The 13,658-nt window shown below is 35.2% G+C and overlaps 1 protein-coding gene across 1 annotated transcript in view; it reads left to right on the top strand.

Annotated features, from left to right (window-relative positions):
* The window catches only part of LOC142341253 (uncharacterized), a 42,351-nt gene that overhangs the window by 25,712 nt on the left and 2,981 nt on the right, over nt 1–13,658 (top strand). The window contains exons 3-4 of the mRNA XM_075392173.1: nt 2,916–3,259; nt 13,399–13,647. Coding sequence (XP_075248288.1) covers nt 2,916–3,259; nt 13,399–13,647 — 593 coding nt within the window. The remainder of the gene's footprint in view (nt 1–2,915; nt 3,260–13,398; nt 13,648–13,658) is intronic.

Raw genomic sequence — 13,658 nt, 5'->3', positions numbered from 1 at the left:
CAATTTTTGCTTTTAAACACAAAATTGAAATAATTACAACCCGAAACTATTAGATTTGACCCAAATTATTGACATATTAGCCCAAATTTGTCAAAAAATTGTCAAATTCAGCCAAAATTTTCCCAATTTTGCCCTGTTTCATTAAGAAAACACCCGTTTTCGGTGAAAGATTGTCAAAATTTGCCAAAATTTTTCAAAATTTCGCCTATATTGATCCGGTAATTCATCAAAATTGACACAAAATTGTCACTTTTTGCCCAAAATTGACCCAAAATTCACCCAGGTAATCCAAAAATTGCCCGGAACTTGTAAAAAATTACCCAAATTGAATCACAAAAAGTGAAAAATATCTCATTTTGGATACAAATTAGCGGAACAAATCCCGAAATTGGTCTCAAAATTCCAAATAATTTCATGAAATTCGCCGATAATCCTGAAGTATGAGTAAATATTCGAACACAGAGACAAGAAAATAGCTTTTGAAGACTATTAACGCCAGTTTTAAGTTAATATACTAATAGAAATATAGCGTTTTGTCCGAAATTAACCACCAAAACGGCAAACTTAACGGAAATAACACAATCTTTTCGTGCAACCTTTCTAAGTAAACGTTCCCTTTACTGGTATTTTGTGATATTTAAGTTTCTCCTTCGTTTTTCTGAGCCATATATTCGATTGTACTTGTTGGGTTACGTATAAGTCTGCATACAAATTCACTTCAACAAATTTAAATTTCCAGTTTTTGCAAAAAGTTTATGGAATACCTAATAGGAGACAAACAAATAAGTATTAAGGATAACTCAGCAGACTGTCGAGTGCTCAAATACGTCACCGACGTTGAACAATCATACGTGACAATAGTCTACCGTATCAAAAGAATAAAAACTGTCGGACAAGTAACCATATTTAAAACTGAAAATACCTCCTTTGATTATTTGTTCAATAAACTTAATAAACGTGGCTCAATCATCGATTTACAATGTATGTACGCTCAACCACAAGCTTCCAATAAATGAGTGAAAGCAGCCAAAATCTGAAACTAGTTCCCTTGCCAGATAATAAGCTCTATAAGTTTGAAAACATTTGCATGTTTTCACCCACATTACCCAACTTTATTAAAGAAATAATCCAAAAAGAAAACGTTTATTGTGTTCTAATAAGAAAGTCTGATAGCGATAATCAAATCATTTCCTATCGAGTCAGAGTATTTAGGCCAATACTAACAACAGCCTTCTCTGAAATCAATCAAAAACCAAAATTTTGTCACGCAGGAAAATTCTTCTGGATAGAATATCGACTAACCGAAGATGGTTGCTATCAACGAATGAACAAATGCCTATAATTATTTAATATCAAATATTTTTGTATAAAACAAAGTGAAAAACAAAACAAAAACTCTTTTTTTTTCTTTTTATTGTCTTATAACCCAGCTTATGGATATTAGTACAAAGCACCTAAATGTAACCATTTTGTACGACGATAAAGTTGCAAAAGTTAAAAAGTACACATTAAATAACGATAAACAATCTCTAATTATCTATTATAAGTTTGTTAACGATCCGCGCCTACACTGTTTTATAACATATGCAAGTTCTAATCCTGATTTTTACAAAACTTTGAAAGCTTTGCACACGCCTAATAGTTATATTGAACTCTAGTTCACTAAAACTTTACCTAATTTTGTAACTGATACTGTCTAAAATTACACCTTTTTTTAGAGCAAACGTTGAATTCAATGAATATTGACGCTAACTTCTTGAATATTATTATCAAACTTGGTCATAATACAGGCAAAGTTACTAGTTATAAATTAGATAAGAAAAAGCAATATATGTACATTTTCATTAATTTTGATAACATTCCAGGACTAGCTTGTTACATAACACATGCGGAAAACAACCCAAAGTTTAACCAAATTTTAGACGCACTTCGTACCCCAAATAGTGTTTTTGAGATAGGACCATTTGTTTAAGCAGATTGTCTGAATATTTTCTAAATTCTATAAAAAATTGGTTGACCTTTTCATAGCTTCAAATTCTTTTGATTAGACTTTTATATTGCTTCTTTCGTTTATAGTATCTTTTTCAGAAAAAAACTTAGTAATAATTCAACAAAAACCCTAAAACAAAAATGGCTAACATCGTAGCATACCCAGACATTTCTCTTGAAAAATTTACAGGCTTAGACCCAAGTGAGGACGTAGCAGATTTTCTAAGTCTAATAGAGAGAAAAATAGAGTTTTCATTAGGAATTAGACTAGGACCAGGAGATGCACAAAATGCATATGACGCACGTAGAAAAGCATTATTTGGCTCAGTCTTAAGAGGACCAGCAGCCCAATGGTTCGATTCTTTGCCCGCAGCGGAACCATGGGAAGATGTTAGGACAGGTTTCTTAAATAGATTCACAGACGAGAAAGACAAGTATAGAAAACGAATTGAGGTAGAAAACATTCGTAGACAACCAGATGAATTAATCAAAAGTTACGTACACAGACTAACAAAAGCAGTGGAAAAGGGATGGCCAGACCCATTCACAGATGCTCAAAGGCAAACTAAGTGTATGGAATTTTTTGTAAGAGGACTAACTCCTCCAGCACTTAAACAAAAAGCGCATCAATATTTGATAGGAACACCTAACGCAACATGGGAACAACTTAGAAATCAAGTTAGCACTAAAGACTTAAGTTTTGCAGTAAGTAGTGATTTCACAGGCACAGCATCTAGCAGCATAGACAACAAAATGGAGATAGATGGTATAAAAGACCAGCTCCAAGAATTAGCAAGTTTAATGAAAAACAACAGAATTAGCGCAGCCTACAACCCAAACGAGCCTAGAAATAAACAAAATCACACACGATTTTGTAAATTTTGCAGAAAGTCAGGTCACACAATAGCATATTGCCATGCAAACAGAGACTTTAAAGAACAAAACAGACAGCAACCACAGCAAAGAGATAAGTTCAGAGATAACTATCAAAGCTATAGAGGACGTCGTCCAAGAGAAGATAGTTATGATAGAAATCAGAACAGATACAGACAAGACACTAGACCACGTAACAGTTACTACAACCAAGGCAACCGCAGACAATACTCTCCTTATCCTAGATCTGAGAACAATAACTTCAGAAATCGCTCACAAAGCTTTGAGAATCGAAATCGACGCTATAATAGCAGATCCAACGATCGTAGACCCCAGGACTATAGGAACTTTTCCAGGGAACGACAATATGATCGAAACGATTCCCGAACAAGGTATCGTGAGTCAAGCAGTCCAAGACAGGATTATAGAAGAAGTAACAGTTCTAATCAGAATTCTAGAGATAACAGTAGAGACCGTAACTCAAACAGAGTTCAATTCAGAGAAAATAAAGTTAATGGATTCTTTGAGGACAATCAACAAGATGAAATTAATTTAAACTAGACGAGTCTCCGTACAAAAATAAAAAGACAAACATTTTTATTAACTTGTACATTCACGCCGTCGGAGACAGTAATAAACATAACGGTTTCGAATCGCAGTTTCTAGTTGACACAGGAGCAACGTGTTCCTTAATAAACTTTGATTTTCTACAGGAACTTAAGTCACTGATTGATGTTAAACTAATTGAGTCTAAACAGAAAACAATTGCAGTTAACGGCGAACGATTAAAATTGTTAGGCTACATTCATGTCCCCATCTCATTTGACATTGAAGGCAAATATTACACAGATCTCAAAACATGGGTTTCAGAGAAAAACGGTTGCGAATTGAACATCCTTGGAATGGATTTTTTGAATTTTGCCACAAAATCAATTGAGTTCACAACTCCAAAAATGAACTTAAAAATTTATCCAAACGTCTCAATCACGCTCTCAAAATATCAAACAAAAAGTTATCCTTTTGTAAGTAAATTTGAAAAAGTTGTACTTAACAGACCTTTCGAACTAGCACCGCAATCTAGCAGAGTACTAACAATTACACCATCAAACCAATTTTTAAACAAGGAACATCATTTATAATTGACAATCGACTCCAGGACAAAGGTATCTACACATACAACGTCTATTGTGTAAGAAAAGAAAAAGAGTTGCCAATAATGCTTAATAACCCTGGTGATCGTAAAGTAACAATAGATAAAGGTTCAATAGGATACACTTTGGAAGAAATGTGTAAAAAAACACAAAAGTACACACTGATTGATAACGTCGCGTTCTTAGATATCTTAACAGAAACTGAAACAGATTTCAATCACATCTTTCGTGTGACTGAGAAAGTTGAAAACCCAATTGAGACTTTAGAAAATCCGAAATTAGACAAAACAGATATTAGACAAAAGTTGAAAAAAGCTCAGAAAAAGGTTCAAGAAAAAGAATTTGCAGACCACCATGAGTTAGAAACAGATTTTAGTCAAGATCTAAAAGACTTAAAACCAAAAGCAACAATAGAAAGTGAAATTCGACCACAACAAATACCACCAGAAAAACTGGAAATGTTTAGTAAATCAGACCGTGAGTTTCTCAAAAAATTTGACTTCAGTCAATCTGACATTAATGATGCACAATTACTAGATCTCATGAAACTTCTTGCCAGAGACAAGGACGTTTACTCTCAGCACAAGTATGACGTTGGCAAAATAAAGCAAAAATTTCACGTAAAACTTCTACCAAATTCAACTTTGACTAAGCAAAGACCATCACGAGTGCCATTGCACCATCAGGAAAAACTTGAAATTTTGCTAGATCAGCTTTGTAAAGCAGGAATAATTCGAGAAATGGGAGACGACACCGAAATGGGATCGTCATTTATTAATCCGGTTATCATCCTTCCAAAGGGAAACATAGTGAAACTAGTAATAGATGCTAGATACCTAAATTCAATAACAGACCTAAGTAAGTATTCATGGCCTCTAGAGCCCAAAGGTTCTTTATTGACTAGACTAAACGGAAACTACTTCACTACAAGTGATTTATGTTCTGCATATAATCAAGTCCCTCTAACGGAGGAAACACAACAATTGACGAGTTTCGTAATAGGTTCAAAACAATACACGTTTCAACGTGGTTTTTACGGACTTTGCGGACTACCAAATTTTTTTAGTAGGATAATGACAATCCACTTTGCACCTTTAATAAAATCTAGACAAGCCGTAACTTATATTGACGACACAATCATGCAAGCTCAGACAGCTGAAGAGATGTACTCAATAATAAAAAAGTACCACCTCTTGCTACGCAAAGCAGGACTGAAAGCTCAGCCTGAGAAAACGAAATTCTTTTTGCGCAAAGTACAATTCTTAGGACATGTAGTAGGAAAAGACGGAATTCAACCAGTAAAAAAAGGGTTGCAGATCTGAAAGCCTTAAAGACACCTGAGAATAAGCGAGATGTAATCCGAGTCCTAGGTTGTTTAGGATTTTACAGCATATACATAAAAAATCTGCATGTAGACAGTAAGCCATTTTACGATCTCATAAAAACTGAAACCACATTTCAATGGACAGATGAACACGAAAAGTTGTTCAGAGAAATTAAGGATCGTATAAGTGAAGATACAGTCTTAGCAATTCCAGACACCAGATACCCCTTCCATGTTCATGTAGATGCATCATCAATTGGTGTTGGTTCAATTTTAGTCCAAGAATTTCCTACCGGAAAACGGATAGTTTCGTTTAATTCTCGAGTTTACACAAAAGATGAGCAAAAAATGAGTACAACAGCCAGAGAACTTTGTGGTGTAATTTCTGCTCTACAAACATATGAGCATTACATAATAGGTTCCCCACATCCAGTGTATCTCTACACAGACCACAAGCCCCTACTGTATCTTTGGGGACGCAGAGGAAAATTATCTCATCGATTTTTCCGCTATCAACTTGTCATTTCAAAATTCCAAAACTTGAAAATAATCTGGACAGAAGGCAAAAACCTAGCCTTTCCAGACATTCTTAGTAGAAACGTCTCGATAAAAGACTTAGACAAGTATCAACTGAAGCACAAAAAAATCCCGAAAGACATTAAATTTTATGACGAGTCAGGCAACGAAGAAAAATACTTCGTGTTGCATGACAATGAAAAAGGACAGAAAAACGATTGCTACCCCATTCTAAAGCAAACTTTTCAAGGTGTTCAAAAATTGAATTTTGAAAATGAACAATTTTTTCAGACAAACTATAAACCCAGTGATCGAATTTGTTCAACTTCGGACATATCAGAATCCTTCTTGAAAGGAAATGCAATAAATCACTATCGTGGAAAATTCCCACTAAAAGAGCCAATCTTAAGCGAACAAGACGACAGTGAAAACTACTACTCTGATTTGTCTTTAGAAATTGATGATAATTTAGAAAAAGAAAAAGAGCAATTTGAAAAAATTTCTACAACAGAAGACGACCCTTTTCTAAATTCTGTTGAATTGTCAGATTTAGAAATAGATGACATGAGTCTTGAGCAAGAGATTGAAGCAAGCAAAGCAAACTTTGATAGAATAGCAAGTGTTCGACTAGCAAAACCAATTTGTGAAAATAACGAAATTTCAGATGGAAAAGAACTCATTGAAAAATTATCTAGTTTTGCTAAAGATATTGACTTGAACATAACAGCAATAAGCCAGGAACAATTCAAAGACCCAGTTATTCAGACTGTAAGACAACTTTTTGAATCAGGAAACAAAGATGAGAAAAATGTAAAATTTCGACAATCAAAAGCCATGAAAACGTACTTGAATAATTTCGAAAATCTTTGCCTAATTGGAAACATTTTATGTATTAAACAACCAACTGAAGATCCAAATATTCAAAACATGAAAATATGCGCACCATTATCCCTCTTCTTAAAAATTTTTGAATTAGCTCACCAAGATTCGCTTTCTGGACACTCTGGAAAAGATAAAACATTGTCAAGCATAAAACGCTTTTTCTATTGGCCAGGTTTATATAAATGGGTTTCTCACTTAATAGCGAATTGTTTAGATTGTCAAAAAAATAAACAAAAACGCAAAGACTTAAACGAAGCACCGCTTGAAAAATGGACAGAAACTGTACCTTTCCCCTTCCACACGGTACATATAGATCACAAAGGTCCAATAAATCCACCATCGAACGGAAATAAACATTGCTTAGTAGTAATTGATTCCTTTTCTCGTTACATCCAAGTTTACCCAGTTTCATCAACATCAGCAAGTGAAACAATATCAGCACTTGAGAAATTTTTTCTTACTTTTGGTATACCACAAAAACTTGTGTATGATAAAGGATCAGCTTTTATGAACGAGGAGTTCACAAGTTGGACTCATGAACTTGGAATTACGCATGCTCCTAGAACAGCATACTCTCCCTGGACCAACGGAAGAGTTGAGATCCAAAACAAACATCTTGGCACACATTTCCGAATCTTTTTTGAACAAGCTAATCGTAATTGGAGTGACTTAGCACCAAAGTTCGCGTTTGCTCATAACACAACAGCAAACACTAGTACAGGATTAACACCCTACGAAATCGTTTTTGGCCAAAAGCCCCAAATTTCCCTTTCACTGAAATTAGGATTATTAAGGTCTTCCGATTTGACTTGTAATTCAGAATTTTGCAAAGACTTACCACTCCACAAGCATTCAGAACAAAGTAGCAACAACGATCAGATAGATAAACTACTAAAACCAAAACTAAGTAGTTCATTGCTTGCTCGTGAAAATCAATTCAAACAAATTTACAAAACTGCATACAGCAGAAGCCTAGAAGTTAACTCCAAAGCACATCAAAACAGAAACAAACATAAACTAGGTAAGCCTCTAGACGTAGGACAACTGGTGTTAATGGAAAATCATTCATTCGAGGACGGAAAATCCAAAAAGTTACATGAACTAAGATCAGGACCGTATGAAGTAACAAAAAAATTGACAAATGTAAATTACGAAATAGAACTTGTTTCAAACAAAACTGTCAAAAAAGTTGCCCATAGAAACCATCTAATTGAGTACTTCCCAATTGAAAACGCAATTTCAGAATTAGTTGTTGACTATTCAAGTTGAAAAATTTAATAAGCCAGTGAATAAATTTTCCTTTCAACAACCCTTTACTGAAACTGAATTTTTCCCTGTAGACAATTTTACAAGTAATACGGATAACATACACAATGAAAATAATCATGAAAAAACACTTGAAGATAACAATACCACAATAACAAAACCTGACTCAGGATTTCAAGAAGGTTTTTCAACTACGTTTGTAGATAACACACAAACACCTGATAACCGTAGTCGTAGTAGAACTAGAAGTTCTACCCCATATCCCGAAACACGTATTCGTTTTGCAGATCCACCTGACATTAGAGTCAGCACTGTTAGAACCCAAATCCGTGTACAATCACCCGAAGCAAACCCAACTCCCTCGGATGATCAACGTTCATCTCGAATCGATCGTCGAATTTCGGGACGATTGAAAAAACTTACTAATCGCTATCAAGCGGGATTTACTTAAATCTTACCTTATATCTTTACTTTAAAGGTTCAAATCATCGGAAAATTAACTTCCGAGACCTTTTCTCTTACTTCCTCCAGACTTACTCTTAGCTTTCTGACACTAAAAAAACCAAAAACTCAGTCAATCACTAAAAAAAATAAAGTTATTATGAAAAACAACAACTTCCTTTATAAATATTTAACTATTTTGTTTGTCTTTATTGTTGTATCTTTTTGTAGACCCTCAGTTAGGAATGAGTTGGATGACATCTCCCCTACGTTGAAAGTTGTTCATTATGACTGTTCAAAAATGAAAGAAAGCAAAATGTATGCTTTAAATCAAGTAGCTCAATGCAACATTAAACCGGAAAATATTAAAGTTGCACCTGCAACGGTGACACTGTATCAAAGATCATACAGAACAAAAGTAGAGGCAGTGATGTGTCGAGTAAAATCGCAAGCTTTAAGATGGCACTGTGGATTTTTATTGCACTCTTCTTTAGCATATGACCAAATTTCTCTTACAACTGACGTCATAGTAACGCCAGAAGAATGCAGACGTGCAAACAAAACAGGAAAAATTGCTATAACAGAGTACGATAGAACTTATAAGCTAGACATTTCAAATGAAGTTTTAAAACACCAATACACACACGGTGGTCTGAATGAGGACGACCACTTAGAAGATAACACAGATTGCTCTGCGTCAGGAGAAGTAAAACTTTATTCCTTTGAAACACAAATGCAAAGAGTTGAACTCGAAGTTGATCAGGAAACAAAATCAGTTTTTACCCCATTAGGATTAAAACTTCCATGCGAACTCAAGGAAGGAGGTTGTGAAACAACATCACTAGACCCCTTCGCTTACTCATGGGATGTGCCAGAAAATTGCATTGTTACAAAACTTTTCACTCAAGTCGCAAAAATGATAAAGTTCACAAACGAACCAGATCCACCACAATACTACATCATAAGTACGCACGACATGCAAAAATGATGTTTATCGATTGCAAAACAACATGAAAATAGACCACACGCGAGACATAAAACTGAGGATAAATAATGAAAGAACTTATATTTGTGGAAAGCCTACTCCTTTGTTTATCACAAACTTTGATGATTTATTTGTTTCTTTTACAGGCGGATTTGATATGAATACGGGAAAAACCGTAATTTCAAAAAATAATGTTAATTATTACAAAATGCAAGTCGGCACCGACAACAAAATAAGGGTGAACGGTTTTTACGAGACACCTAAAAACGAGCTAGTTGGTAGCCAACATTTTGGAAATCATAAAAAAATTCTTGAAAACGTTGGAAAAGACACTATCGATTATGATGCTCACATGCGTATGAAAATTAATTTCATAATGTATAAGGTCTATCGTGATTTGGAACAGTCTGACTTCCTTATTTTACAAAATATGTGCGAGCTCAGACGCACTCAAATCCAAATGATCAATGCATTGTCTTACGAAAACAATAGATTGGCCGGATACATGCTAACCGGAAATCGTTCAATGTTCTTAGAAATTGAAGGTGTTATAGGTTTTCTATATCCGTGTCCAAAGAAAATTTCACCGCTTAAAGTACTTGATCGCTGTTACGACCGTATTCCGATCTTTTATGACGGAAAAACTATGTTTGTTAATCCTATTACGCGCCAAACATTTCCATTTGCAAATGAAATAGACTGTACAGATACTTTCAAAAATTTGTTTCAACTTGATTTAGATAATAATAATTCTTGGTATCAGTTGATGCCGGCGCCAGTTCCTTTTAAACCGCCCGCTGTTTTTGCTCCACAACAAATTGGTTATATTCAAAAAATCCCAGACTATGATTCTCGTCGTGCTGGTATTTACACTGTAAACCAGTTGAAAGATTTTTGGAGAACAATTTTACACAAATCTGCATCTAATTCAGTTTTGAAAAAGATTTCTCGAACAGTACTTCAAAACGCGCATGTAGACAATAGTCAACGCGATATCTATCGCGCCGCAGGCCTAAATAATCGACTATACTTAGATTCAATGTTGTCACCATCTTTTTTCCTTGATCACTTTAAGAGTACTTTTGGAGAAATGGGCTATTATATAGAAAGAGCCGGAATTTTATTTGCATGTTTCATGTTGATCAAGTTCTTGATCGATGTCGTAATTTTTATTTTAAGAGCTTTCGAGATACAAAAACTGTCGAAAAACACTATTGGTTTTTGGAAAACATTACTAGGAGCCTCGTACAATTTGTTTCTACTTTCCATTGTAACATCAATTTATCAAACACCTAAAGATGATGAAAACTCTGATAACAATACAAACAATGAACCAAATAGAAGTCGATACCTCAAGCATACACCAGATAATAACATCTATCACGACAACAGTCAAATTGAATTGTCACCACTCACTGCCCCTGAAGTGGCATCACCTCCTATGCCAGAAATACCACATCTTTACCCTAAAGTTCCTACTGAGCAAGAAGTAAATGCAATTGCTCCCCCATAATTCAGTCATCAAATTTGTCTTTTTATACTTAATTCATCACACTTAATCAACTCTTATTAGTCTAAGTTTACTGTTTCAGCATTATGATTTGAGATGCAAAACTTTAATGATCTTTTTGTATCCGAGTACCATAAAGGTTTATTTATTAAATTTCACGAATTTTATGGACATATATATTACTCTTTTACACCTGCTTATGAAAATTTAGTGCATTTAAAAGTTAGCGCACCAAAATTTTCTGACTTAGTAGACATATTAATTTATTCAGACCACGAAAAATTTTATACTCTTAAGGAATTTTTACTTGACTGTGAATATGGTCTACTCGATTTAGGAAGCAACATCCACTTTCTTCTATAAAATGAGGCACCATGATCCTCAGTAGTCCCTTCGTGAACTGATTAATTTATTGGCTATTTTATACGTTTTAACAAATTTTGCCTTATTTCTTAAACGTTTCAGAGAATCAAACGTATTCACAGTACATTACAAACACTTCGGAATCCATCAGCACGAGAATATCGTTTTGGAATGTACTTTTACTATCAAGGCAGTTTAGTAAGACCTTATCAGATTAATCGATCTTTTACTATCCATTTTCCCTATCAAGTAACCCCCACTCTAGAAGTTTTGTTTGATTTTGTAGACTCTTGGGACGAAGGTTCAATAACAATACCAGCTTTTTCCCCCTATTGGAACTTTTTTTTGATGCTTTCAGAGCAAAATCTAGATCAGCTCCCCATTGATATCTCCAACTGGTAATGATTAATATACAGAATAGATCCCTTACCCTTAAATTGAATAACATAAAATATATTATCCTTGGATTATCCACCACCCATAACTCCTTCATAATTTACATTCGACAACCCCACAGTATTTTAAATCACTATCTAACTTTAAAAATTAGTCATCCCCAGATACTCGAAATAGCCCTATTCTTATCCTTTTATTCAAACGCCGAATTAACAATTAAGTACCCTATTTCCTTATTTTAAATCATGTTTTTCCTTTTAAACCAAGAATTAGTTGAATTTTGTAGTTTCGTGAAAACCTTCGAAACTGAACCTTCCCTTCAAGCATTTATTTTAGTAAACCTGAAAAACGTCAAAACCCAGAAAAAATCAACCCTCTCAGTCTACCCCACTTCAGTTTACTGGAATTATTTCTTTTACCTCCTCGAGAACGAGTCCAAATGTGCTAGAAGTATCTCGACAGAAACCAATAAATTAATTTAAATATGATATTTCACTTAAACCAGCATTTAGTCAGAATAACTGACATTAAACGTTCCTTTACAGAGACCGATAACTATACCTCCCCTTCCTTAATAATTTATTATGTTAATATTGATACCCAACAAAGGTTGACGAAAACCCTAACTCCCCTTTCACCCCATTGGAATTTCTTTTTGAAAATTGAAAAATCGCTATTATTGAAATTAGATCAATTAAATCCCCCAAACAACCTCAATAACGAAACTATTTATCCATCTCGAGATTTTTAAAATGGGAAATTGTTTATCCTTTCGGATAGTTTTTCCCCTCCAGAACGAACTCATCACGCCCCCTATTGTCGAATATCGTGATGAATGTCCCATTTGTTTACGAATTACTTCATGCTGGAAAAAATTGCACCCTTCCGACGGAGACCAACCCCCTCATCTAGTTTGCACTGATTGCAGAACTAACCTACTGAAACACTCCTCCCAACCAAACTGCCCCCTTTGCCTCCGCCACATTTATACGCTATCCCTTAGTTTTTATTACCGATGTTTTTGCTGCAACCAAATAAAGAAATGTGTCACCTCCTCCACTCACCCGCACATAAAATGTCACCAGAACCTTGGACATTTTGTGTGTAATCCCTGTGCCCAAGAGAAACAAAATTGCCCCATTTGTTTGAAGAAGATCAACCCCCACGACGTTTGGTCGGAAAATTCCTAAACAATGCACCCCATTCATTTCCCAATTCTTATTCTTCTCTCCTTCGTCATCACCCTCTCTGTTGGCCTCCTCATAGAAGTCCTCCTCCTCCTCCTCATCTAACGACCCTTCATCACTAGCAGGTATATACTGCAACACAAAGAAAAACCCAGCTGCGCGGGTCGTCGCACGGAGGGAAGCCACGAGGTCCGAAACCCAATTTAGTCAGTTAAATCTGACACAATCTGATTCAAAGCTTTAAACAAATAATTTTTTGGTTAATAGGATAATCCGATTTTTAAAACGGAGATTGTTTTCCACATTTCAATTCCTTCGAATTTTTCCTTTCCTTCTTTCCACCCCGGTGGGAGCTTCGCAAAAATTGATTCTGCACGTAATGTGTGATTGTATTCCTGTACTCTAGGAGTATGATTTTGTTGGTACGTTAAAAAGTACGATTGTTTTCTTTTCAGCACAGCTAGATTTCGTTTTAACCTTTCTGTGTAAGTGTATTTATATTTATGTTTGACAAGATGTCCAAAAGATCCTATCAGACCGCAACCCCCACATTGCCAGAGGAGCAGTATGACCCGTTGACCAACTGGATGGCAGATCTTCCACCTCTAACAAAGAAGCCTAGAGTGATCCACCCACGTCAACGTGGCCATACTCACAAAAAACTTCAACAACAACATCGACAACAGCATCAGCCCCATCAACATCAAGGAACCTCAGTTGGACAGACAAGCAACTCTCATCAAGCACCTCCGCAGCCTTCCACAGTTCCATAGAT

Source organism: Convolutriloba macropyga, chromosome 6 (genome assembly GCF_964194025.1).
Source record: "Convolutriloba macropyga chromosome 6, txConMacr16.3, whole genome shotgun sequence".
Taxonomy (NCBI): Eukaryota; Metazoa; Xenacoelomorpha; order Acoela; family Convolutidae; genus Convolutriloba; species Convolutriloba macropyga.
This window is presented reverse-complemented; position numbering and strand designations above follow the sequence as displayed.